The sequence below is a fragment of the Erpetoichthys calabaricus genome, chromosome 17, assembly GCF_900747795.2.
Source record: "Erpetoichthys calabaricus chromosome 17, fErpCal1.3, whole genome shotgun sequence".
NCBI classification, from domain to species: Eukaryota; Metazoa; Chordata; class Cladistia; order Polypteriformes; family Polypteridae; genus Erpetoichthys; species Erpetoichthys calabaricus.
The window spans coordinates 82,079,182-82,104,318 of record NC_041410.2 but is presented as its reverse complement, the minus strand read 5'-3'; the positions used below and the strand labels follow the sequence as shown (position 1 = coordinate 82,104,318).

General features: G+C 37.8%; 2 protein-coding genes across 3 annotated transcripts in view; both read right to left on the bottom strand.

Moving 5' to 3' along the window:
* Positions 1-12,248, bottom strand: part of raver1 (ribonucleoprotein, PTB-binding 1) — a 52,990-nt gene extending 40,742 nt beyond the window's left edge. For both annotated transcript variants that reach the window (XM_051920886.1, XM_051920888.1), the window contains exons 1-3: positions 11,929-12,248; positions 6,687-6,749; positions 4,966-5,435 (exon numbers count right to left, since the gene is read on the bottom strand). In XM_051920886.1, coding sequence (XP_051776846.1) covers positions 4,966-5,435; positions 6,687-6,749; positions 11,929-12,208 — 813 coding nt within the window. In that variant the 5' untranslated portion in view covers positions 12,209-12,248. The remainder of the gene's footprint in view (positions 1-4,965; positions 5,436-6,686; positions 6,750-11,928) is intronic.
* Positions 12,249-21,297: 9,049 nt separating this feature from the next.
* The window catches only part of tyk2 (tyrosine kinase 2), a 79,411-nt gene continuing 75,571 nt past the window's right edge, over positions 21,298-25,137 (bottom strand). Inside the window, exon 24 of the mRNA XM_028823027.2 lies at positions 21,298-24,903. Coding sequence (XP_028678860.1) covers positions 24,760-24,903 — 144 coding nt within the window. The 3' untranslated portion in view covers positions 21,298-24,759. The remainder of the gene's footprint in view (positions 24,904-25,137) is intronic.

Sequence of the window (25,137 nt, the reverse complement as noted above, 5' to 3'; positions counted from 1 at the left end):
GAGACAAACAGGTAGGCAGAGATTTTTTTTGAATCGCGGGCTGCGTTTGCATCGCATTCTCGTTATTCAAAGTGGAAACCCATAACGAAAGACGAGATGAAGCGCGCTGTGGCATTACAAATAGAGATGGGACAGAACTGGTGATATAACTTCAGGGAGCATTGGTCCAAACGTGTTTTGTCCCCTGGTGGCTTAGGTACGTGCTGCTGCAAAGTTTTATTCACTTCTGTAATAAACAGAAGCAAATCCCATGGGGTGAGCCAGGCTATAATGCCATACATAAAGTTCATAAAGTTTCAGAAGATGAAAAGAGGTGACAATACGGTTTTCATGCAGGCAGAAAACTTGGTGGCAGTGGCATGGCACGATGGCAAATGGGTGACTTGTCTCTCTACAGTACACACTAACAATATATGTTAGAAAATGCAGCAACAGACAATTGAAAAATAGGCATCAAAACAACACATAGAGAATTCAGGCTCATACAACATGCAAGACAGTAACATTTGTCAAAAGTAAATATTTTTTGTTGATTTGATATGTTAAACAATTGCTTTGTGTTCTTTTTTAAAAAAATGTTAGTTTTTGGAAAAATATTCAGCCCTGGGAGAAAAGAAACAAAAAAAAAATTAGCCCTAAAAGAGTTAAGCCAATAAATACATTTTCCTTGCCTCCACTTCACACTCCCCGAAATTTTTTCCACGTGATTTTGCCATTATCTTTTAACAAAACACAGAACGGAAAACGATTTATATTGATTTCTTTCTATATTAAAATATGCAAAATTGTGGGAGGAGTCAGGGTAGACGCATTAAATTTGTCATTGGGATTTATAAAGGGAAGTGTGTAGAAGTTGCTGTATGCACAGTTTTACGCATGTGGATTTTTTTTGTGTGTATGAACATTTCTGCTTTTGTCCGTATACCATGTTTTAGTGTGAATTCTATGCATAGCGTTATACAAAAGTCTCTAGGGTCTCCCGGAAAAATGTGCTCTGGAGCAATAAATCAAAGTTATATTTGTCTAGCTGCAATAAATCAAAGTTATATTTGTCTAGCTACAGTAATATCAGGTATATTTAGTGCAAACTGAAGACCGCATTTCAGAAGAACCACCATGGATGTGAAAATATAGTTAGACTAAAAGCTGCTAAAGCCCTGTGGCAGGAAAGCAACCCGATCAAGCCAACTATCAGTTCTTCATCATATCAAAGTGTGCTTCTGGAGAATGCAAGCCTCTCTGTCTGAAAGCTGAAGATGAACCAAGAATGAACCTTTCAATGTGACAATGATCCAAAACACAAGCAAATTCTGTGTTTGCTACAGGAATGATTCAACAGCAGCAGAGATTAATCACTATTAGAAAATTTTAGCAACGGAACAGGAAAGATGTGAAAACATACCGTTAACTTGTATAATCAATCCCAAGAAAGATTAGTGTTGTACAAAAAAAAAAAAATTTTGGTGGACATATTCAGCACAGTATTACATAATTACGGAATTTAACCTAGCATGTAATCGTTTTTGCCATCCTTGATTTAACCTCCTTGGTGCTAATACAGATTTCAACTCAGGCCGACATGCAATGATCAGCTTGGAGCCTGAATATAACTAGAGACCGTATTCTACTGTCATTTAGTGGCTAAAACATTATACTTAAAAAAAAAAAAAAAAAAAAAAAAAATAAACTAATTTCTCTGTGTTTTGCCACTCTAAGGTAATACATAAATATTCATGAGTGGAACACTGTCTTCAAACCAAAACACTGTGGTGTGTAAACAAAGTTTTAAAGCCAGTTTTAGAAAAAACAAACATTAGTTGAATCAAGTGAGAGAGAAGACTATGAACTATACAACCAAACCAATGTGGTAGGCCTGGTGAATTTCATTACTTAAAGATTCACTGTGGTACATTATACATTGGTGCGTGACAAAAAAAGCAAAAATGATTCCAGTCAAGAAAACAGACATCGGCCTCTTACGAGTAGGTCACAATGTGACTGTCACTCGTGACACAAGAAATAAAAGCTTCTTGTGTCACAGATTGAATCATCAAGCTGTGTGTTGATCACACTTTCAAAACATGTCACAAGGACATATGCCAAAGCTGCTTCAATATAGCAGTAGATTCTAGACATGCATTATCAACTGTTAATATCAAACATCAATTAATACGTTTATTACATGAAATATTTTACTTGCTGAAAATTTTTTTTTAATATTTTTGGCTTGTTTTTCTGGAGGTAAACACTAAAGAGGCAATGTCAGTTTATTTTTATTGGACTTAATTTCCACAGCTACGATCAATACATGGTTTTTACACAGTTTTCTAGATTAAGGATTCTAAATTCTTCTCCAGTTTTCCAATTGTGTATTTTAAATACACAACACATGGATCCAGACGAGTGTACTTCCATGCATTCAATGGGAGAAACAGCACTGATGATGTGTGAATTTTCAAAAGGTTTAAAGGCTACACTAAACAATGCCAACGCATCAGACTTTTGAATTCCAAATCACTGTGCTTTATTCCTTGAGATTTATTTTTGATCTCATGGTATTTGATTTTGTGCTTTCATTTTTTGGTTTCCGATTCTTGTCTATATTTTTAAGATTTGGTTATCTAAATCTCACCAGTGCTGACTTTAGTCTTTTTCTGACAGACTTTTTCTCCTGATCACTTTCCTTCTCTGTGCTCTAGCCAAAAATAATCTGATTTGCTTAGTTTACAGATACTGATGACATTTCATTCTGTTATTGTTAAGGATATGTTTAAGACATTTAAATTGCTATATTTAAACTAATATTTATGCACTCAGTGTATACACATGATATATTCTTTCATATACAGTATACATTTGCATATGTGCATGCACTGTATGAAAAGAAGATTTAAAAAGATCAATACAGCAATGACTGCTGTAGAGATTTTGAACACAGCCCTATTTGACACAAAAAAAAAAAAATCCACTGACACACTATAATGGCTTATAACATTCGACAACTTTAAGTAGATGCAAAATGGTAAACGTTTGGCAACTAGAGATGCTGATACCATTTTTTAGACAGCCAATATAGGTAAAATACTTTGGGAGCACTGTGGGCCGATAGAAGTACTCAAGAGTATTCTGTATAAGGAAGAGGCTACATTTTCAAAAGCAATATGAGACAATTTAATAAATCAGAAAGCTTAAGAGAACATGCTAATTTTTAATAATTACAAATAATGCGATCAAACATCTAAATCAATTGTTTGCTACACAGAAAAGGACAGAAGGCAGAGGCTTACCAAGAATGGAACACCTAGGGGGCAGTTTTGGAACAGACCACTACTTAGACCACAAACCCAGAGAACCTGGCATTTTTTACCCTAATTCAAAGCACTCATACTCCGATGAAAGCATTCTTTAAAAAAAAAAAAAAAAAAAAAAAAGGAGGAACACATGAAAATCATTCATTTTTTAAAAAGACTTCATTTATTAATTGTACACTACATTCAGTGTCAGTCCACAAATAAGGATAGTTTCCCATAAAATTTCCCACACAGCTGCTTTCAGCTGTATTTAAAAAGTTGCATGCTGACGTACGGTTTTATACATTTACCCCCAGAATAAATTTTTCTGAACTGAAAAAAAGGGATTTAAGTTTGAAATTACTAGTTCATCTCAGACAATTATTTGGCGTGTGTTTCTGTACCAAATGTCTACACAGCTCAGTAACCAAGACGAAAAAGAAAAATACCCACCAAAAATACAAATACTGTATTCTCATCTTTTCCTTAACAAAGCAGCATATATTGACATAGCCCTCAATGTTATGTGGTACTTAATTCAGCACTAGCTTGTTATTAACCGTGGTACTAATTAAAAATAGATGGGACTGACGGATGCTTGTTAACCCATTCAGTTAGTTATACAAGTAGACAAATGGTACCCCAGTGATGATTTTCAGAGCTTGAATCTACAAAACACTTAATATGCTAAATCGAGTAAGTCTATTGCAACTAAAATATGGCCTCTTATTGAATATAAGAGGCCGAAGTGATGGAAGAGTACGGGGAGAAGGACAAAGGGCATATAACATGTATAGATCTGAAAAGGCATGACAGGGTGCTGAGGGAGGAGGTATGGTAGAAGTATGTAAAGCTACTGAAATATATATTATGATGCTAAGACAAACATCAAGAATAGTGTGGAAATCACACAAAATGTCCCTATGAAGGCTGGACTCTACCAGGGATCATGCTTTAAGCCTTTACATCTTTGACCTTATAATGGAAGTCCCAAGTACTGACATCATAGAACAAGCACCTTGGGCCTGCTCTCTTTGTGGATTATATAGTTCCAACTGCCTCCAACAGAAAAGATCTACAACCAAGAGCTTGATCAATGGATAGAAGCTATGGAAAATAAGTATTTTAACATTAACAGAAATAAGATGCCTTAGATGTAATTTAAAGGAGAACTTTGAAAACGAGACATTTCAGTTGCTATCAGAGAGATTATAAAGGGTAAATGAACTTGAATACTTTGGTTCCTGTAAGATTGTGGATTAGACAGATTTACACCACAGAATACAGGCAGAATGGAACAACTAAAGACAGCTGTCTGGAGTGTTCTATGATAAAAGGATAACCATTACTATGAAGTGAATACTCAAAGTGGTAAAAATAGCAACCCCCAAATAAAAATGGGAAAGCAACAGAAGAAGAAGATTGAAATGAAGAGACCCATTTACAGTTATTAAATAATGGGATTTAACACACCTAAAATAGGACAAAGGAAATCTGTTATAACTCAAGCACCGATATGAAAGTGGTTATAAAACAGGCCACCATACACCTACCTCATCACCTCTGAAGGTCCTAGAAACAAATATGCCATTAATTTTCAAGTATAAGAAAATGAAAATGATTTCAAATGGAGAAAGAAAAAAAAAAAAAGTCCAAATATTAAACAGCAACTTACCTGACAAAAAACAGGTTGATGGAAGCTGGCAAATAATTCCCTTAAGTCATCTGCATTTTTAAGTCCACGGGGCAGTCTATCCACACATAAGCACCGAGAGTGAAGTAACGGATATGTGAGTGAATTTACTTCAGTCCAATGTACATACAGCATACGGGTGCCCAGTTGTTTTCCCAACAATTCTGATTTGGCTCGGGCGGCAGAATCCTTTTTCATATATTCAACAAACCCATACCCTTTGGAATGACCAGTATTCTCACTATAGACCAGAAAGCAACGTTCTATGTTCCCAAAAGGACGCACCAACTCATCAAACTGTTGCTGTGTGTAAGATAGGGGCAGGTTAGCAATACATAATAAGGCATCTGTGGGCTGCAGCTGTACAGAAATTTCTTTGTCCCGTAAAACGTACTGATGAAACTCCTTGATTGCAGATTTTGCCTGTTCACCATTTAGCAGTGTGACAAAAGCTAGAATGCAGAACAAAATCAAGTCATTTCCCAAACAAATAAATAAAAAAAGATAAATGTATTACACTGTCCAATTTCTCCACTATTGGACTGCAGATATTTATGCAGAGTTCTGTCATTATGTACAAAAAACATTGGGGCAAATGTGATAAAGGCTACCTCTGAATGGTTATGGTTTGTTCTTGTTCAAAATTATGTACCTTCCCCAACGTATTTTGCTTAAAATACACTTAAAGAATTCAAAATCATAGCCTATACAAAAAAACATCTGTAAAATCATTAAAAAAAATTACCCATAAAAATTTCATACAAGTCCACAATCTAGTCTTTTCTATTAATAGTTCATAAGGAGAAAGGCAGTGGTAATTTTGGCATGAAGGTGTCAACCAAACTCGTATGATACATTTCTCTACTAGGAGCACAGTACTGCCCAAGCCAAATTACACTCGCCAGTCACCCTAACAAGCACATTTCTGGAACTGAGAAAACAAGGGTTCAGCAAAATGTGTAAACTTCACAGCAAAAGGGAAAGTGTTTGAACCCTGGTTAATTTAAATGTTTTCACAGTGAAAATAGCACCTTTCTTAAAATTAAAACATCTGGGATTTTGACACTATTGTAGGTAAATAAGTGGGATGACTGGTGCACGTAGGTATGTGGGCAAAATTAATTTGTATTAAGTGGAATGAAAGAGGACAGCCAACCTGTAATAATTTATTACTGATGCCACACAGCTCCAGGCTTGAATCCTCTCTCACGTAACTGTGGCTTAAGAAGTTAAAAACTAACTTTTTACCCATTGATGTTATGGGGACAATACAAGCAAATGAAAGTACTGTGCACATTGTTCTTTAAGATACTTTGCATAATGGGACAATAGTCAAGCTAAATGTTAAGAAATAAATATATGTTAAGCTTAGTATGTCTGAGCTCCAAACAATGTATCTCACCTAATAGGAGTGAAGATAAAGAAACACAATGGCAAGAATCCGTAAGGTCTATAAGCATTATCAGCATGGAAAGAAACTTAAAAGAATATGCTCAAAAGCCTGCTTATTTAAAATTACATTCAAAATTAGACACACAATTCCTTTAGTGCAACATAACATTGTTATATCACTGTGCTTGTGTCACCAACTCAAATTTAATATTATAAAACCTTATCAGGCTGTCTAAACTGTGATTCAAGAGGTTTATGTAGTTCAGACAGAGACAGAGAGACACAGAAAGAGAGACAGAGAAATTACATACCTGTTCCTTTGTATTTATCCACAAAGCAGTATTTCAAATCATAGTTGCTCAGCAGGTCATGGACTTCCTAAATATACAGAAAATAGTGACATGGTTACTTTAGGAAACAAGTGTATGTTGTAGAAGTACAAGTAAACATCACAAACCCTTACAAATCTCCACATTGCAATTTTTAAATCACTAACCACGTGTGAAAGATGGGAAGCTGAAGATTTACCAGTGCCTTGATAAGTAAAATTATTCAGACCATTATGCTTTTCAAATTTCCAAATATTCATTAAAGTTTAGAATACAAAAGGTCTGACAACTTAACTATCAGCTAAAATTTCCATCTCCCCAAACCAGTCAAGCACAGGGAACCTTTGTTCTCTGCATATATTCACTATAGGTCCTTTTTTAGCCTGGGAACACAGACTAGGTGGAAAACTCATCCAGACACGGTAGTGAACTTGTCAAACCTGCAAACATCATGAGTGGGTCACAAAGGATAACTAGGCCCATACACACACTTCGCACCTGAAGATGGGAGGCAGCAGCAGCAATAATCAGAGTTTCTAAACACTAAATTAAGTTATATTTGTCAACAAAATACCTGGAATATTGCACTCCTCAGTTGAGGGCTGAACAAAGTTTGGCATCCAGTTTGCAAACTGAATAAAGCTATGCGGAAACAAGACATTAAACACACACACACGCATACATGGTAGGTCTATTTACAGCACCAGAATTGCTTTGAATTGTCAAAAAAAAAAAAGTTTTTTAGAAACTGATAGTACTAGATAAAATCTGGCCAGCAGCAAATTTGCGGATGGCAAAGATCTGTATGAAGAATATTAAGAAGATTCCAAAGATTCTTAAAATAATTGTTTTCTGTAAAGCTTCAGCTCATCTACCCTCACACTGGCTCCTCTCCGGGCTGTGTGCCAAGCCCACTTTTCTATGCCCTGTACACTTATGACTGAACATCTAATTACTACAGCAAAACTATCATCAAGTTCACGGATAACTCTACTGTGGCAGGTCTCATAACTGTTGATGAGTCAGCATACAAGGATGAGGTGCAGAAGGTGTCAGGGTGGTGATCCAGGAAGAACCTCTCACACAACATCCGCAAAACTAAAGAGATCATCATCGACTTCAGCAGGCACAGAGCAGAGCCAGCCCCACTCTACATCAATGGGGACCTGGTGGAAAGAGTCACCTCTTTTAAGTTCCTGGGAACTTGCATCTCTGAGGACCTGTCTTGGACAGCAAACACCCTGGAGGTGGTCAAAAAGTCCCAGCAGCAACTACATTTTGTGAGACTTCTCCAGAAAGTGGAAATGAAGGGGTTGAGAGGTAGAAAGTCAACAGCAGTCTTCCATTGAGTTTTAGCATATTATATTTCAAATTGGTATGCTGGCTGTAGACTAGCAGATAGGAAAGGGTTGCAGAGGGCAATATGTAAGGCAGACAAAAATCACTGGCTGCTCTCTGCCCTCCATGGAAGATACCTGCAGTGCCCTCATTAATTAACACTACTGCAGGTGGTAAAACAGAACAAAAAGATTTGCCTATAATTTTTACCCTTTCCTTGGGCAATCAAAATTTTAAAAACTCAGAACTGTTACCATTTTTATTCCCAGTATGTACAAAGATTAATTTAGTGGATAATTTCTGCCGATTATTTATGTATGGAATATATTTGTTATAGGATATGTGCTTTTCATATTTGTCATTTGTTGTACTTGCACGGTTTACAGGTGTAGTAGCTTTTACAATTTAATTGTACTGGTAATGATAATAAAGGTTTTTTTACTCTAATTCTAAAGAAAACAGCTCACATATTTTCAGGTTATCAATTGAAGACTGCCCAATGGAGGCAACTTGTAACAGATCAAACAAATCTGTAGTTAAATACTTATCCAAAGATAATATACAGTATTAGAAAATCTCAATATTTGGAGAAAATCGAACAAAGGCAAATACTGTTTAAATTCCAGGTTACAAAAAGGTATATCTCCATTTTTGGCTAAAAAAAAAAAAAAAAAGCATTTCTTGCTTTATTTATCCAGCTTATTATTTTGTACTTCTGTAAAGCTGTAAACCAGGCTCATTTTGATTATATCTTGGTGACAAACAAAAAAAACATGTTACAGTAATAAAGCAGAACTTGTTAAAGAAAAAGGAAAATTGCAAGCCAACATAATACCCCTCTCCATGGAACTGCCATTATATATTGATGATAGCTTGTTGGAAACGGGTATCCGTGCCCATAATAATCAACCATCTCAGGAAAAGGATTAAATACTTTTTAGTCCTGCACCTTAAAGAAGGATCAAATCTGTGTCACTCAGATTTCTGTGCCAGTTTCCCAATCTAATTCAAGAGACTAACAACCTCTCTAGGATTGAAGAGATTTTGTGAGCTGTTCTTACTCACTAGCAACTGCTAAAAGATGGCAATCCCACAGAGATCAGCACAAACATCTTGGGAAAGGAGGAATTCTTTGGAAACATTGGACAATGAGCTCCTAAAAAATTGGTATAACACATCTTCTGTTACATAAATGCTTCATCTACAAGGAGAAGACATGCACTGTCAACTAAAATCAAAGTGTCTGCAACGTTACTTTTTAGGCCACAGGAAAAATGTAGCTTTGCAGCAGCAATGATTTACCTTTCTTAGTGTTACATTTTTGCCTCAAAAAAAAAAAAAAAAATTAAAAATTTTCTATTACAATCAAAAACGTTTAGACTTTACACATTTTGCAAATATTTTAATATTTCAATTAAGCAATGCAACTATGCTTAGAAAGATTTAGAAGGGGCTATTCAGCCCAACAAAGCTCACCACTGCTATTCCACTTAAATTCTTCCAAAATGACATCACGTAGACTTTTGAAACTCCCTAACATCCTACTGTCTACCACACTACTTGGTATCTTATTTCATGTGTCTATGGTTCTCTTCGTGAAGAAAATATTCCTAATCCTTGTTCGAATTTTATCCTCAAGTTTCCAACTGTGTCCCCTTATTCTTGTTGAACTCACTTTAAAGTAAAGGTCTCCATGAAAGGAACTAGACCAGTGGATAATTTTGAATTTAAATCATGTCACCTCATTTACTATGTATTTCTACCTCACAAAGTAAATCACTACATTTCTTATATAACCCATGAGACAACATCTTGCATGGAGCCCCAGACCGAGGGCAATTGATGGTCATTTTATATTTCTTCCATTTCCGAATAAGTGCACCAGCAGTTGTCACCTTCTCAACCAGCTTCTTACCGATAGTCTTGTAACCCATTCTAGCCCTGTGCAAGTCTACAATCTTGTCCCTGATGTCCTTTGACAGCTCTTTGGTCTTACCCATAGTAGTGGAAAGGTTGGAATAGAAGAAGCCGATTCTGTGGACAGGTGTGCTTAATATACAACAAGTTCTGGTCAGAAGTATCTGTGATTGTAATCTGTGTGTGCCAATCTGTGGGAGCTAGAATTCTGGCTGGGTTGTAGGGGATCAAATACTTCTTTCACTCAATGGCATGCAAATCAATTTATAACTTTTTTCTGGATTTTTGGTTGATCTTTCATCTCTCTCCACTAAAATGAAACCACCATAAAAATTTGAGACTGTTCATTTCTTTGTAAGTGAACAAACTTACAAAATTCAGCAGGGGATGAAATCACCCCCCCCCCCAATAAAGTACAGCCACCCATGCTAATTCAGACTTTAATAGATTATTCCCTTTACATTCAAGCAAGTTCAGTTTGTCAGCTATTTAAAAATGAACAAATATTAAAACTTCACAAAAAAACAACAACACCAGGATTGAAAGGAATTCATTTCAAAATTCTTATGGGAATATACTACAGTAATGTTTTTAGGCCAGAAATGTCAGCTTGTTTGTAAAGATTGTAACTTTGGCAATGAAGAAAGTGAAATAAATCATTTATGAATATCAATTTGCTAAAATATTTTAAATGGCATACACCATTGTTAAACCAAAAGATTTTTGGACTAAAAACTCAGTAGGGAGAATATTTTTGGTATTATTATGAAAGTCTAACTCGAATTAGTCAGTAATATAATCATTACTTTGGAAAACATTCATTTTCTAGAAAGCCAGTGCTTGCACAGTAGGGCCGGTGCACATTAGCAACGAACTGACGGGTATCAGTACACTATACCCGCGATGCTCGAAATTGCACGGGTGGGTCCCCCGATCTCCCAGTAACACTTTTCGACCATTATTTAATTGGTTATAGTATACAATTCGTTTTCACTCCAAGTCAGATTTATGAAAGTCATCCTGTAATGTCTTTCATAAGGAACGGTGTCAAATGAAAATTCGTCATGAAAAACACCGTTTCCCATACCTACTCTCCCCTCCACATTTTTCCTGATTTCTACATTTTATATTTTTAACTCTTCCTGAACCTCTTAGGTATTTAAATTGTGTTTATAATAATTACTTATGAATGCTCGGAAATCAAAGCACGTATCCGTTTGGGTTACAGGAGTATCGTTTTAGACTATTCCAAAGCCAGCGATTACGAATAGGACATTATTTTTAATCCTTAATTGGGGATAAAGCCCTTTATAGAGCACTATCTGAGTTTGAAAAAAATGTCAAATCTCTACTACAATCGAAAACAGTTCGACTTTACACATTCCAAATGAAGCCCATATTTTGATATTTAAATTACGTGACGCAACTATTCTTTGTTTATTATGTACTTGTCCCTCGAGATGTAAATCATTACCTTATAATCTTAACTTTTCTTATTAACACGTCGAATTAGGTCGCCTTACGCCAATTCAGAATTTTACTTTTTGTATAGAATGCATTCTTATGGTTGGTTACCTTGTATTGTTATTGTAGAAATGGGGAAAAAAAACTATTCACAGCGCGTTTGTGACGTTGCGCCCAATGCCCTCAATGAGGATTTCAACAGGTAAGCAATACGATATTTTCAGACAGTACTGACTCAGACAAAACACTAACTAGACAGCGATACTGCTATTTCAGCAATACTTTCCGGCTCTTTCCAAAGTTCTCACGAATTCCTGTTAAAAAATGCAAATCATGGAAAAAAAAAAAACTTTGCACGTCAAAGAAAAATGGCCGAAGAAAGCAATCCTCGCATTACCAATAAAGTTTGTTTGAATTGAATTTTATGGCCCCGAAGAGATGTGCGTTCCCTTTGTATAGTTTCCAAAGGAAATAGATCATTAAAAACACGAGAGGTCGAGTTAACTTGCCTGGTTAGAGATGTCAGCTGGCAGATTTTTGATAATAATTTTTCGACGGTTATGAAACTCTCTGCGGGTCCTCTCGAGGCGGCTTTCAATCTCTTCGGCGGTTAGTGTCAGCAGCTCCTCCTCGGTCCTCCGCTGGTTCTCTTCGTCTACTCCCGTCTCACCATACTCCGAAAATCCCCAGTCGTCCACACGACGAGGCAATTCGAGACCTGGGCTAGAAGCAGGGTGTGAGGATTCGCTGTCAGCGGTGCTCCTAACGGACACGGCAGCCGCCATGGCGAAAAGATTCAGTCTAGCAACAGCAACAGGCGATTCTATTGGGAGCAGTTTAAACAACACACGCGGGCCAGTAACCGGAGATTCCATTGGACAACTGAAAGATCGCGTAGGCAGAATCGGTCACGTGTTGATGTTACTATACAGGGCGTGGCTTGGGGGTTTAGAAAGTTTGAGATTTTACGTAGAGGTTTCGTTTCGTCAGTTATTCCTTTGCCGGGGTTCATGAGATTTTTTTTTACACGCGATCGGTTTTGTGGCACATGGAAATAACTTAAGACATGTACGCTTTTCTGCTTATACAGTTGCAAAGGAAAATGATGGCGTGGTGGGCGGTGTTAACTCCAAAATGTAAAACCTGACTATCTTGCTGACCCATCATAGCGAGTCAGCAATGTCGTTGACAGCATTTGGTATGTTCAAAAGCCCCGGCAAACACTCGGGTAGAACTTCTCGATCAAAACCAGGCAAGGAGAGCAATAACTATTTTTAGAAAATTAAAATTTAGTTTTCTATGATAGTGACCTTTTGCTTATATCTTGCACAGCATGCTGTCATCATTGTGAAAATAAATATCAAGATGTTTTTAACAGCGCTTGATATTTAAGCATTTTTATTTATTACTTTTTGGAATTATTGATTGCTAGTTTACTGTAGTTGCACCTTTTCTATATTATGGTTCATTCAGGTTTCGGTGGTAAGGATCGTAAAATCATAAAATTTCACTACTGAGCTCAATCAGTGGCATTTCAGCAACTCTGAGGGTCCTAGGCAAAAACAAAAAACTCCATGGGGCCTACCAGAGAAGAAATCGAACATAAGTTTAGCATCAGTCTTTATCTAGGCGTTTTAAGAAGCTTCTGTGCCTTCAGAGTTTAACACGTTCGCTGTGTGTCACACTCGTTCAAGCTTTCAGCACTGGCTCCTTCCGATTCCGTACTTCAGTTCTAACCCCTTCTAATTAAGTATGCCCATATTTATTTGAGTCAGTATTACAGATTCTCTGCTACTTACCGCCGTCCTTTCATCCTGCGCTTTTGCTTCCAGAAATGCAAATCCTCTTCATGATTTCTGAAAATGGCGCTGCTTGCATTTAACGTTACTAAAAAAGTAACGTATTTCACAGACACTATCGCTGCAGATTGTGTTGTTGTGTGTTGATGACAAGCATCTTCGGGAGTCCTGTGTTAGATTTGATATTTCAGTGAGTACCCATGTAAATGGATGCCCTTATTGCGTGCTTTGCCTGTCACTACGCCTTTGAGCTCAATATACACTGTGGCTTTCCAAACAACAAGTCCTGGATTACTAAGGAGCTAAATCGTTTCCTTAATAAAAAGAAGAACATATTCAAATCTGCAGACGAAGAGGCTCTAAAGGATGTACAACAAGCGGAGCAGAAAAAATAGGGAGTGCTCTCCCCTAGACTGTCTAGAATACTTAGATATGGGGATGGATATTTGGGGAGCAAACCGCAAGACAATGATTATATTGTTTTATTATGTACATTAAAGAACCATCAACAACAAATCAAATTAATAATTTATTGAACAATTATTATAAAAGAAGTTGAATCAATCGGACTTTGCAGCTGCATGAATAAAAAGTACCACTTACGGTTAGCGGAAATAGCTCAAAAGTTGATAGAAATCTACGTTTTGTACCTAATACTTGTATGCAAAATTTGGTTGATCTAAGTGAAAGCGTACGCAAGTTTTCGTGTTTACACACACACACAGACGTAATTCCAAAAATGGTATTTTCGAACTCGGGAAGGTCTAAAACGTCGAGATTAATCAAAATCTCGAAATCGAATTTTTGGACGATTACAATACTTTCCCTATACTGTACTTCGTATACGAGAAAGTAAGCTTACATGGCTGAAAAAGAAAAAAAAAACCTCACTCAGAATCACATGAAAGATGTTTGTAATACACTGTCTGAGCCTTTTCAGTCTGGCTTTGGCACTGAAACAGCTCTTCTCCGTGTAGTTAATGATCTTCTCCGGTCTGCAGACTATGGTTCACTTCATATTCTCCTCCTTCTTGACTTAAGTGCGACATTGGACACTGTTAATCATGAAATCCTCCTGTCACGTCTCTGCCCTAGGGATCTTTGTCTTAGCCCTTCAAGGGCTCACATCTTATCTCTCTAATAGGCAACAGTTTGTCACACTTAGCAGACAGAAATCCTTTGCCTCACCTGTGTCGCGTGGTGTCCCTCAGGGCTCAGTCCTTGGGCCATTACTTTTTCTACTTTATGTCCTTCCTTTGGGTCAGATTATTCACAGACATGGCTTTAACTTCCACTGTTATGCAGACGATATACTGTACAGCTATAGCTTAGTACACACAGGGCCGGATTTATATGAAAAGAGGCCCTAGGCTATTCCACTTATGAGTCCCTTTCACCTTCCATTTTTAAGTTTGTAAATTACATGAGATAATAAAATACGTAATACGCGTTGATCTTAACCAATACATTTTTATGTTTGTTTATTAGTCATATGCGTAGAACTTCTCCTTATTTTCGGTTCAGTGTTTTAGTGTTCACTGTTTTTAGAATAGTGTAATTTTAATTTTGCTAACAATTTGAATGTAGGCCCCTCTTGATCTTGAGGCCCTAGGCTGAAGCCTAGTTAGCCTATAGGAAAATCCGGCCCTGAGTACACATAACTCCCCTACAGATTCACCTCCCAGCACACTCACCAACTGCATCACTGATCTTAAGCTATGGATGGAAAATAACTTTCTCAAAACTTAATGCCAATAAAACTGAAGTGCTAATGGTAGGTCCAAACTCCCAACTTTCTAAGGCATCCAACTTCTCTGTTTCTGTTGAAGGTACACTTCTCAAACCTATTCCTGTTGTCAAAAATCTTGGTGTTTTTTTTGATTCATCACTTAACTTTGAGCTACACATCAAGTCTTTTTCAAAAATTTCATTCTATCATCTCTGTAACATTGCCTGCCTCTGTCCTTGTCTGATATTCAAACTAGTGTTCATTGTTTCATAATGTCTCGTATTGATTACTGTAATTCCCTCTTCATCTGCCTCCTTGCAAAATCTACACAGAAGCTGCAGGACATTCACAACTCCGCACCCATACAAAGCGTTCTGCTCACATCTCTCCTGTTCTCTCCCAGCTTCACTGGTTACCAGTTCCATCAAGGATTACACTCAAGATTCTGCTTCTCACCTACAAAGCCCTACATAACGTTGCCCCCCTCTACCTCACTCAGCTCCTAACTCCTTACACTCCTTGCCGTTCTCTCAGGTCCTCGCTCAGTAATCTCCTTACTGTCCCATGCACCAGACTCTCCACCCTGGGGGGCAGCTCCTTCATTGTTAAGGACCCTCAACTCTGGAACTCTCTTCCGCAGTCTCTTCAAGATTGCTCCTCTTTCTGCACCTTTAAATCTCAACTGAAAACTTTCCTCTTCTATGAACTTTTGTCTTCTGTGTAATTTTTTTTTTTTTTTTTTACTCTCTATCTAAAGCAACCTTGGGCTTGTGAAAGGCGCTCGTTATTATTATTATTATTATTATTACTAGGGGGCTTCGCCCCCTGCTCGCTTCGCTCACCCACCACCAGGTTTGGTTTACCGGATATACAATTTAAAGAGTTTGTTAGTTTCATGGGAATTGTTACATATGCATTATTTTCACTTTTCTTTTAAAACTTTTGTAAAAAAAATACTGTACTTGTCCTTTATTTCCGGCCCCGGGCGTGGTTACATCTCTTTCTCACAGGACGTATAACGCTGCTCGCATTGTGAAGGGGGGGGATGCGGCTGAATCCATACTAAGGAGAAGCAGTCAGATCATCTGCTGGCTTTCTGCTGCTGGCGAGCTACGTGTTTTGTTTGTCGCTTATTGTTGTTTTAAGAGCTGGAAGCACATGAAGCATGTCTGCCATCAGCAATCCTACAACTGCTAGGTGAGATGTCCGTGGACTTGTTTTAAATGATGTCTCACTGCCTTGTCTTGCATGACGTTGTAAAAACAATACTTGTCCTTTATTTCCGGCCCCAGGCGTGGTTACATCTCTTTCTCGCAGGACGTATAACGCTGCTCATGTTGTGAAGGAGATGCAGCTGAACGCACGCTAAGGAGAAGCGGTCGGATCATCTGCTGGCTTTCTGCTGCTGTCACGCTGCCCGTCGATCATTTTAAAGCCTGTACAGCAGCTGTTCTTTTGCCAGTTCGCGTCTCTGCCGCTTGCGTTGTGAATGGTGGGGGGTTAGGGTGGCTGAACGCACGCTAAGGAGAAGCAGTTGGATCATCTACTGTCTTTCTGCTGCTGTTGCGCTGCCCGTCGATCATTTTAAAGCCTGTACAGAAGCTGTCCTTTTGCCACTTCGTGTCTCTGCCACTTGCGTTGTGAATGGTGGGGGGTTAGGGTGGCTGAACGCACGCAAGGAGAAGCGGTCGGATCATCTGCTGGCTTTCTGCTGCTGGTGTGCGGCGTGTTTTGTTTGTCGCTTATCGTTGTTTTAACAGCTGGGAGCACATGAAGCATGTCTGCCATCAGCAATCCAACAACTGCTAGGTTAGATGTCCGTGGACTTGTTTTAAATGATGTCTCACTGCCTTGTCTTGCGTGACGTTGTAAAAACAATACTTTTCCTTTATTTCCGGCCCCAGGCGTGGTTACATCTCTTTCTCGCAGGATGTATAACGCTGCTCGCGTTGTGAAGGGGATGCAGCTGAACGCACGTTAAGGAGAAGCGGTCGGATCATCTGCTGGCTTTCTACTGCTGTCACGCTGCCCGTCGATCATTTTAAAGCCTGTACAGCAGCTGTTCTTTTGCCAGTTCGCGTCTCTCCCGCTTGCATTGTGAATGGTTGGGGTTAGGGTGGCTGAACGCACGCTAAGGAGAAGCAGTTGGATCATCTACTGTCTTTCTGCTGCTGTTGCGCTGCCCGTCGATCATTTTAAAGCCTGTACAGCAGCTGTCCTTTTGCCACTTCGTGTCTCTGCTTCTTGCGTTGTGAATGGTGGGGGGTTAGGGTGGCTGAACACACGCAAGGAGAAGCGGTCGGATCATCTGCTGGCTTTCTGCTGCTGGCGTGCGGCGTGTTTTGTTTCTCGCTTGTCGTTGTTTTAAGAGCTGCGAGCACTTGAAGCATGTCTGCCATCAGCAATCCAACAACTGCTAGGTTAGATGTCCATGGACTTGTTTTAAATGATGTCTCACTGCCTTGTCTTGCGTGATGTTGTAAAAACAATACTTGTCTTTTATTTCCGGCCCCAGGCGTGGTTACATCTCTTTCTCGCAGGACGTATAACGCTGCTCACGTTGTGAAGGGGGTGCAGCTGAACGCACGCTAAGGAGAAGCAGTCGGATCATCTGCTGGCTTTCTGCTGCTGGCGAGCTACGTGTTTTGCTTGACGTTGTTTTAAGAGCTGGGAGCAAGTTAAAGTGTCTCTCACGGGACTTCAAATTGTCTTCATAGAAGATCACGTCTCGTCTCCCAAAGATTTTTTTTTATAATAGAGAGATTATTGTAATTACTTGGCTCAGGTGCTAGAAGGGGATAGGCACAAAGCTAACACCCTCTGAACCAACCTTTTAATAGATTTTCCCCTCCCCACTGCCACCTTCTTCAATTGACCGGTCCCCTCCTAGCATTTCAGATGACTCTACACTTATGGGGTTGTCTGATAAGAGGGGGTGAGACAAAGGAATCAGGTGGAGAACCTTATTTCTTGGTGCAGAAAGAATTGTCTGCATCTTAACATCAGCAAAACCAAGGAGATTGTTATCGACTTTCTCTCCACCAAAGAGTTTCGATGTCCTGTCCCTATTCAGGGAATGGATGTGGAGGTGGTCCACTCCTACAAGTGACCCGAGGGTCCACATCAATAACATCCTGGACTGATCTTGTAACACAGAGCGACCTTGGAAGGAAGGGCAGAACAGGCTCTTCTTCCTTTAATGAGGGCAGTGACATCCTTCACATTTTCGACCACTCTGTGATGGCCGGTGAAGTTATCTACACCGTGGTGTGCTTAGCTGGTAACTGATATGTATGAATTATTTTACAGTGTATATATATATATATATATATTTATATTGAAATGTTTGGGTTTTGTTAAGTATAATGATTATAAAAAGTCCTCTTTTACTTATCTGTGCTGTATATACCATATAAGGGAAAGTCCAGATTAAGCAAAGTTTTATTGTAAAGGTATATATATCATATAAGGTCAAAGTATGGAATATAGAAATAGGAATTATGGGGGATTGCATCAGATGAGTTCTAGATCAGATAAGACGAGATGGAAACTGACAGCCAGGAGCTGCAGTGGTTTCTCTTTGTTTGTTGAAAGTTCAATTCTTGTTCATGTTATATTGAATAAAAAGAAGAGGACACCGGTTGTTAACCTGCGCCCGTCAGAATTTGTGCAAAGACACAACATTGGCATCACTTCAAGAGAGGCCCACCGAATCAACAAGCTACTTAAAAAGGGCAGGCTCAGTTATGGGACACACTCTGGACCCCCTGGAGGTAGTAGAGGAGGGAGAAATAAAGACAGAACTGAGTGCCATAATGATCAACGCTGCACATCCTCCCCATGACACTGTAATAAGTGTATATGTTTAATATATCACTGTGCTCTGTACAAATATTTTATACATCTACTTTTCTTTCCACTCACATGTACAGCTAATACAGTACAAAGCCAGATTTAGCACACAGGGGCTCATCATTTAGAACTTCTAGGCAAGCATTAGATGACAAGACAGGGACAACGGCAAAATGGATATTGTATACTATTTCTGTGTGTCAAACTCAGCATGAACCCGTATCGTCTCTTTGCCTAGCTTGGAATGGCATGATTCACCTAAGTGGGGGCCTGCACATGAAGAAAGAGTATAAAGCCTTGGAACATTGCCCGGCCCACCTTTGAAGACGATGGACGGATGGGAGATGACGTCATCCGATCCTGAAAATCCTTCCAATGCAGCGGTGAAAATGGCAGACTCTATACATCGGGCCTCCACTCCCGAACTGTGTTCTTGTCATGGCTTCCTTCATCTGTTAAGCTTTCTTAAATGTTGGTTTAAACTGCCTAAGTTATTTCTCCTATGTGATTTCTTACCGCCGTATCAAGAGTCATGATGCCTTCCAAGTGGTTAAATAACAGCCTGAGCAAAGTGACAATGGTATTGCCTGTATCACGATTAGACTGATGGACCTAATAAACCCAGAGTTTTCTGTTAGCTTCCGCTTTATACGATTTTCAAATGATTTCATAACCAGTGATGCCAGGGCCAATAGTCTGAAATCATTTAAGTTTTTAGGGGTTTTGTTTTTAGCTACTGGATTGGAATTACTGCAGCCCGTTTCCAAGTCATTAGAACCTTCTGATGTTCTAATGACAACCCAAAGATAAAGTTAATAAACAAAAACAAGAAGTGGAGCTGAGCTGCTCTACACAAGACTTCAAGATCCGTCCACTATGACAGTCTGTTCCAGGACTATCTACTTCAAATTTTGCGCTTGCGCCTTAAAAGCAAACTGGTCAAATCTCAAGTAGCATTCATTAAGCTTATTAGCTAAATCAGAGTTGGTATTAAACCCAGAAACCCTTACAGTTAAGGTTTTAATGCCTAACCACACCAAGTTCAAATTTTATGTTAACAATTTCTGCTCAATTTTATCCTTTGTAACAGAATCAAAGGACAACAGCAAAGAGCCGAGGTAACCTCGTACAACTGGATCACAGCAAAATTAGAAAAACAAGCAAATAAATGTTGAGAGGTCTTTTGTGACACAAGTTCAGGACAGAGCTGGCAAAGATGGTGGAGCTTTTGGGTTACAGTCCTCTTGGCAGGAAGAGGTGGGTCCGGGTGGATGGACACCGGAAGTGACATCAGAGATATTCTAGCTGTCAATCATCTGGTCTGCAGAAGGAGGAAGAAAGTAATTAAGATACAGCGCCAGCCACTAGTGTGGCAGTAGAATTATAGTCACCAGCTCCCTCCCCGATGTGTACATGCGCGACACCTTAAAATCAGTCAGTCAGTCATTATCCATCCCGCTATATCCTAACACAGGGTCACGGGGGTCTGTTGGAGCCAATCCCAGCCAACACAGGGTGCAAAGCAGGAACAAATCCCCGGGTAGGGCACCTGCCCACCGCAGGGCGCACACACACACACACACCCCCACAAACACACATTGGACAATTTAGAATCGCCAATGCATCTAACCTGCATATCTTTGGACTGTGGGAGGAAACCCATGCAGACACGGGGAGAACATGCAAACACCACGCAGGAAGGACCTGGGAAGCGAACCCAGTTCTCCTTACTGCGAGGCAGCATAATTTTTAGCTGGGGTAAGCATGTTTTCACAAAAACCAATATAGTTGCTAATAACATCAGAAAGATTATCTAAATCAGTGCCTCTGTCTTTAAATACATCCCAGTCTGTACACTGAATGCCTCCTTGAAGACTGAACAGAATCCTTAGTCCAGAGCTTTGTAGTCTTTTTGTTTTGTTACATACTGTAGATACAAGAAAATAAGCAAAGACACAACAGCTGATGACTTGTGCTTTGAAAAGTACAAATGCTCTGTGACCCTGTGCCTATAAGTGAGGCAATGCTCTAAGGAAGCGAAGTCAGGCCTTTCCTGCAGATCCTCCCCTGACCATTTTCTGCTAAGTCTCATAGTTTCCTGGTGCCCATCCCAAATGTCTGGTCCAAGCACAAAGGTTCCCAGAGATTTTTGGTTAACGGGCATTTTCAAACATCTAAGTCTGAAACAAACAAATGTTGGTGACTGTCTCTTGGAAGTCCTTTAAAAATGCTTCCCCCCCCCCCCCCCCCCCACCCCATTTATCACCCTTTTTAAAATAAGTTTCTTACAATGTGGCTAGCCTCAGTTATCTTAAGACACTTTAGACCGATTTCTTAAAAAAACCAAAAGGACAGATTGGCCAACGTTCATTCTTAACCAGAAGTGTCCTTTATTTGCACAATGAACTTTTAGCTCTCAGCACCGATCAGTACAGTTCATCGCTGAAGGAATGACAGAAAGGTACATATTCAAGTAAGAACTACGCAGTCTGAGTTTCAGAAGCTTTTCTTGATTTTATTGTTTTAACATGAAACATAACAGGAAAAATAACATTAGAAAATCTTGTAAAAAATTAGAATTATATAAATTAAAAAGGATGAAGGTAGGAACAACACAGATTCAATAATAGACTGATGTACTATATATGTTTTTAAGTAGAGTTACTGCAGCTGGACAAGCGTGTTACAATGTATATTCAAAACATTTACATCTGATAGTTTGGAGGGATGGGGGACATTGAGCAAATCACATTCATGATCACAACTCCCAGTGATTATGTTTGAACATACATTTAAAACATTCACAAGTGTAATGTACTACTTTATGAGATTCAAAGCTACATGGTTCCAGAATGCCTTTAATTAGCTGTACGAAGAATAAAAATCTGAAATAATTATAATCCCTTTACTTAAAATTCAGTAACACTGCCCTATAAAATAAACAAATCCAAGTCACTTTAAAAATGTTAACATAATTAAAAAAAAAAAATCCTCAAAATACAAGAGTAACACTCTTGTATCCTCACTGAAGTAAGATGTCTAATGATGCCTGTATGTGACTGTGTAACAAAAACTAAAGTTTATCGTGCACACAAACCGTTGCGGTATATAACTGATACATTAATATAGAACTTGGTGAAAGTAAGCGCTTCACACTCAGTTCTTAGAGGGTTTCTTACATGAACAAAATGAACCACATGGATAAAATAAAAAAAAAAAAAAAGCTTTGCCCACTAACTGAGGAAAAAACCATGAAATATATACAAATATTATATCAAAGTGCAAATCTGGCAATATAAAAGTATCAAGTGAACAAATTATAAAACAGCAAAAAACTTTATAAGCAAATTTAAGATAAAGTGAAGAATATTTTGGTGACACACAACATTTATGAGTATAACAGTAATTAACACTTTTGAGGAAGCAATAAAATAATGTTCTAAATTGTCCCTAGTATGTGCTTGGTGTGTGTGTGTTTGTGTGTGCCCTGCAGTAGGCTGGCGCCCTGCCCGGGGTTTGTTTCCTGCCTTGTGCCCTGTGTTGGCTGGGATTGGCTCCAGCAGACCCCCGTGACCCTGTAGTTAGGATATAGCGGGTTGGATAATGGATGGTTGGATAAAATAATGTAGCAATGCAAATTTTTCCATTATTATGTGTCCAGGCACACAAAAAGGTAATGGTCAAAAGCCTCAACGTGACATTTATTATGTAATAAAATAACAAAAGTACAACTTTCTGTTTTTCTTAGAGTGGATTGTTTTTCTGGAGACCAATTTGCATTAGTCTCTCCTAGGAGACATTAAAAGAGCAATATAAGCCATTTTCTACATCAGAACAATAAACTAATAACTAAATATGTCAACTGAAAATCTTTACATACTTAAATAAAAACTGGACAGGAGAAAGCCAATTTCAATAGTACAAATGCCAATGGGTCTGATAAGTGATTTTGCCATGCTAATCAACAATAGCATGACAAGTTTTGAATACCAAATACATTAATTTAGCGATTTTTCATGTACACCTCCTGCTTACTTTTAACAATTTTTAACATCTGGTTGCATAGGAAAATGTCCAGGATATATTCTAGACAATAAATTAGCATAATCAAATAATATTAAAATACAAATTTAAATTTCAATTGGACGCCAGAAAAAACCACTACCTTATTTTGCCATGAAATATCAATAGTTTATCTGTGGTCAAATGTCCAATTTTTTTTTTATTTAACAAAAATGTAACACTATATGTGCAAAGGCAATAATTACATAATTTAGCACATTTTGAACACATTCTTGAAAGCTACCAAGCCTTAAAGTATAAAATATTTGACTATTTATTAACATATAATTTAGCACATTTTGAACAAATTCTTGAAAGCTACCAAGCCTTAAAGTATAAAATATTTGACTATTTATTAACCTAGTAATTAGTTAGCAGTTTAGGACTTTACCTATTTTTTGCAAACAATATCAAAAAGGTTTAGCTATTTATGAATTTACTTATTAAAAATGTATTTAATGGATACAAAGGATAATGGGGAGGTCATTTTATTCTGTTTTAGTGACTACAGAATATGCAGTAGGAATCCTGAATCCTAAATACATAACCAAATCTATTTAAATAAATATGTGCCTCAGTTTTAAAAGATTTCTGACAGCCCAGTAAACCACTACTTATTCCAACCCATGACACTAAAAACGTGCTTATTAAACCTTGACTTTGTAAGAAAGATAACATTTGTGGGTGCTTATCATGCTACTTTAGTGCATTTCTTAGGATGTTTCAAATTATGCTTGAAAAATCATGCATATTCACTTGATATAATACACCCTTTTGTTACTAACTGAGGCACACTTTTAAAAATAAAACAAATTAATGCTGACTTTTTATTTGAATATTTATATGCTTTAAGCATATTTCATAAAGTATGCTGACGAAGCTTCTTCCAAAACTTTTTCAAACAATGCTATACCAGAACAGGACTTCTATACACCAAAACAAATGTGCTTGGCAGTTTTTGACCTAGAATGAATCTTGGCAACATAAACATTTTGTTTTAAGGTTTAAGTTATATGTATACAGTACTTTTTTGCCAATAATACAAAATATTAACAAAAAAACTTACAATTTCACAGTTTTCTATAGGATTTGTCAGGTTCTGCACAAATTCTTCAATCACATCTTAATGGTAAAGATATATTTAAGAGGCACAATTGTAAATATATTACAAATAATAATTTTTCATAAATGTATGCAAATAAAGCAAATACCTTCTTATATTTAAATCTACTCTTATGGTAAAAATGTCAAGCAATTTAATTACGATCTAATCATCCAGTGATTACTTTATGTATCTCATAAAACAGCTGGTTATTATGACCAGCCAAAATGACCGAGTGAACTGCACCCAATAAGGATTGTTGCATTCTCACTTTCTGTAAAAGCAGCGCATCATAACATAATAAAGGATTGCACTATATAAACATATTCAATTACACATACACAGATATCTCTTTATTTGATAGTCCCATACTTTGTTGTCAGCAACAGTTCAACCTGTTATTAAAAACCTGCAAAGATTCTGAGCCTTTTATTTTAAATTATAGGTTCTTTATGCAAAAGCCTGCATTCTTAATGTCCTTTTTCTTCTGCACAAAATATCACCTCTTGGTCTTTTTTCGTTTTAAACACAATTTTGGTAACTTGTATAAAAAAACAATCTAAAGTCTGCAAGATTCCAGACCTTTACAAAGGTGAATTAGTCAGCTTTTCAAGGCATTGTAAAAATGTAATTAATATTGTTCACATGATCTCCACCTTAAGTTCTTTAAGGAAGTTTGAAATTTAAGAGTCCAAAAGGAAAAAGAAGAAGAAGAGGATATGTTGTTTCTTTGCACAGGAGAAACTGGAGACTGTCCTCCTCTGAAAGATAAGTACACGAAAAACAAAACCTTTAAGGCTGGCTGATCAGATTTAATTTGACAGTTGCTGGCTGATAAAACTTCTCAGTTATTTCCTTAATTGATACAATGATTTCATTAAACATTGGTCGGCGAGCAGGATCACTGTCCCAGCATTTTTCCATTAGCGTGCAGACCTAGAGTTTACAAAAACAACAAGACATTAGAAATAATAATTTCAACTACAAAACGCACTTTCTTCCTTTATTTTACCTTTTCACAGAGATTTCTGAGTGTAATATTTCTAAAATGCATATATTATTTTTTTTTATGCTTATAAAAATCATTCAGATTAACTGATGCATCTTTTAGTCCAAAAAAAGTGCAAGATTTAAACATCTTACATCTTCCAGAAAGGATATCCTGCTACC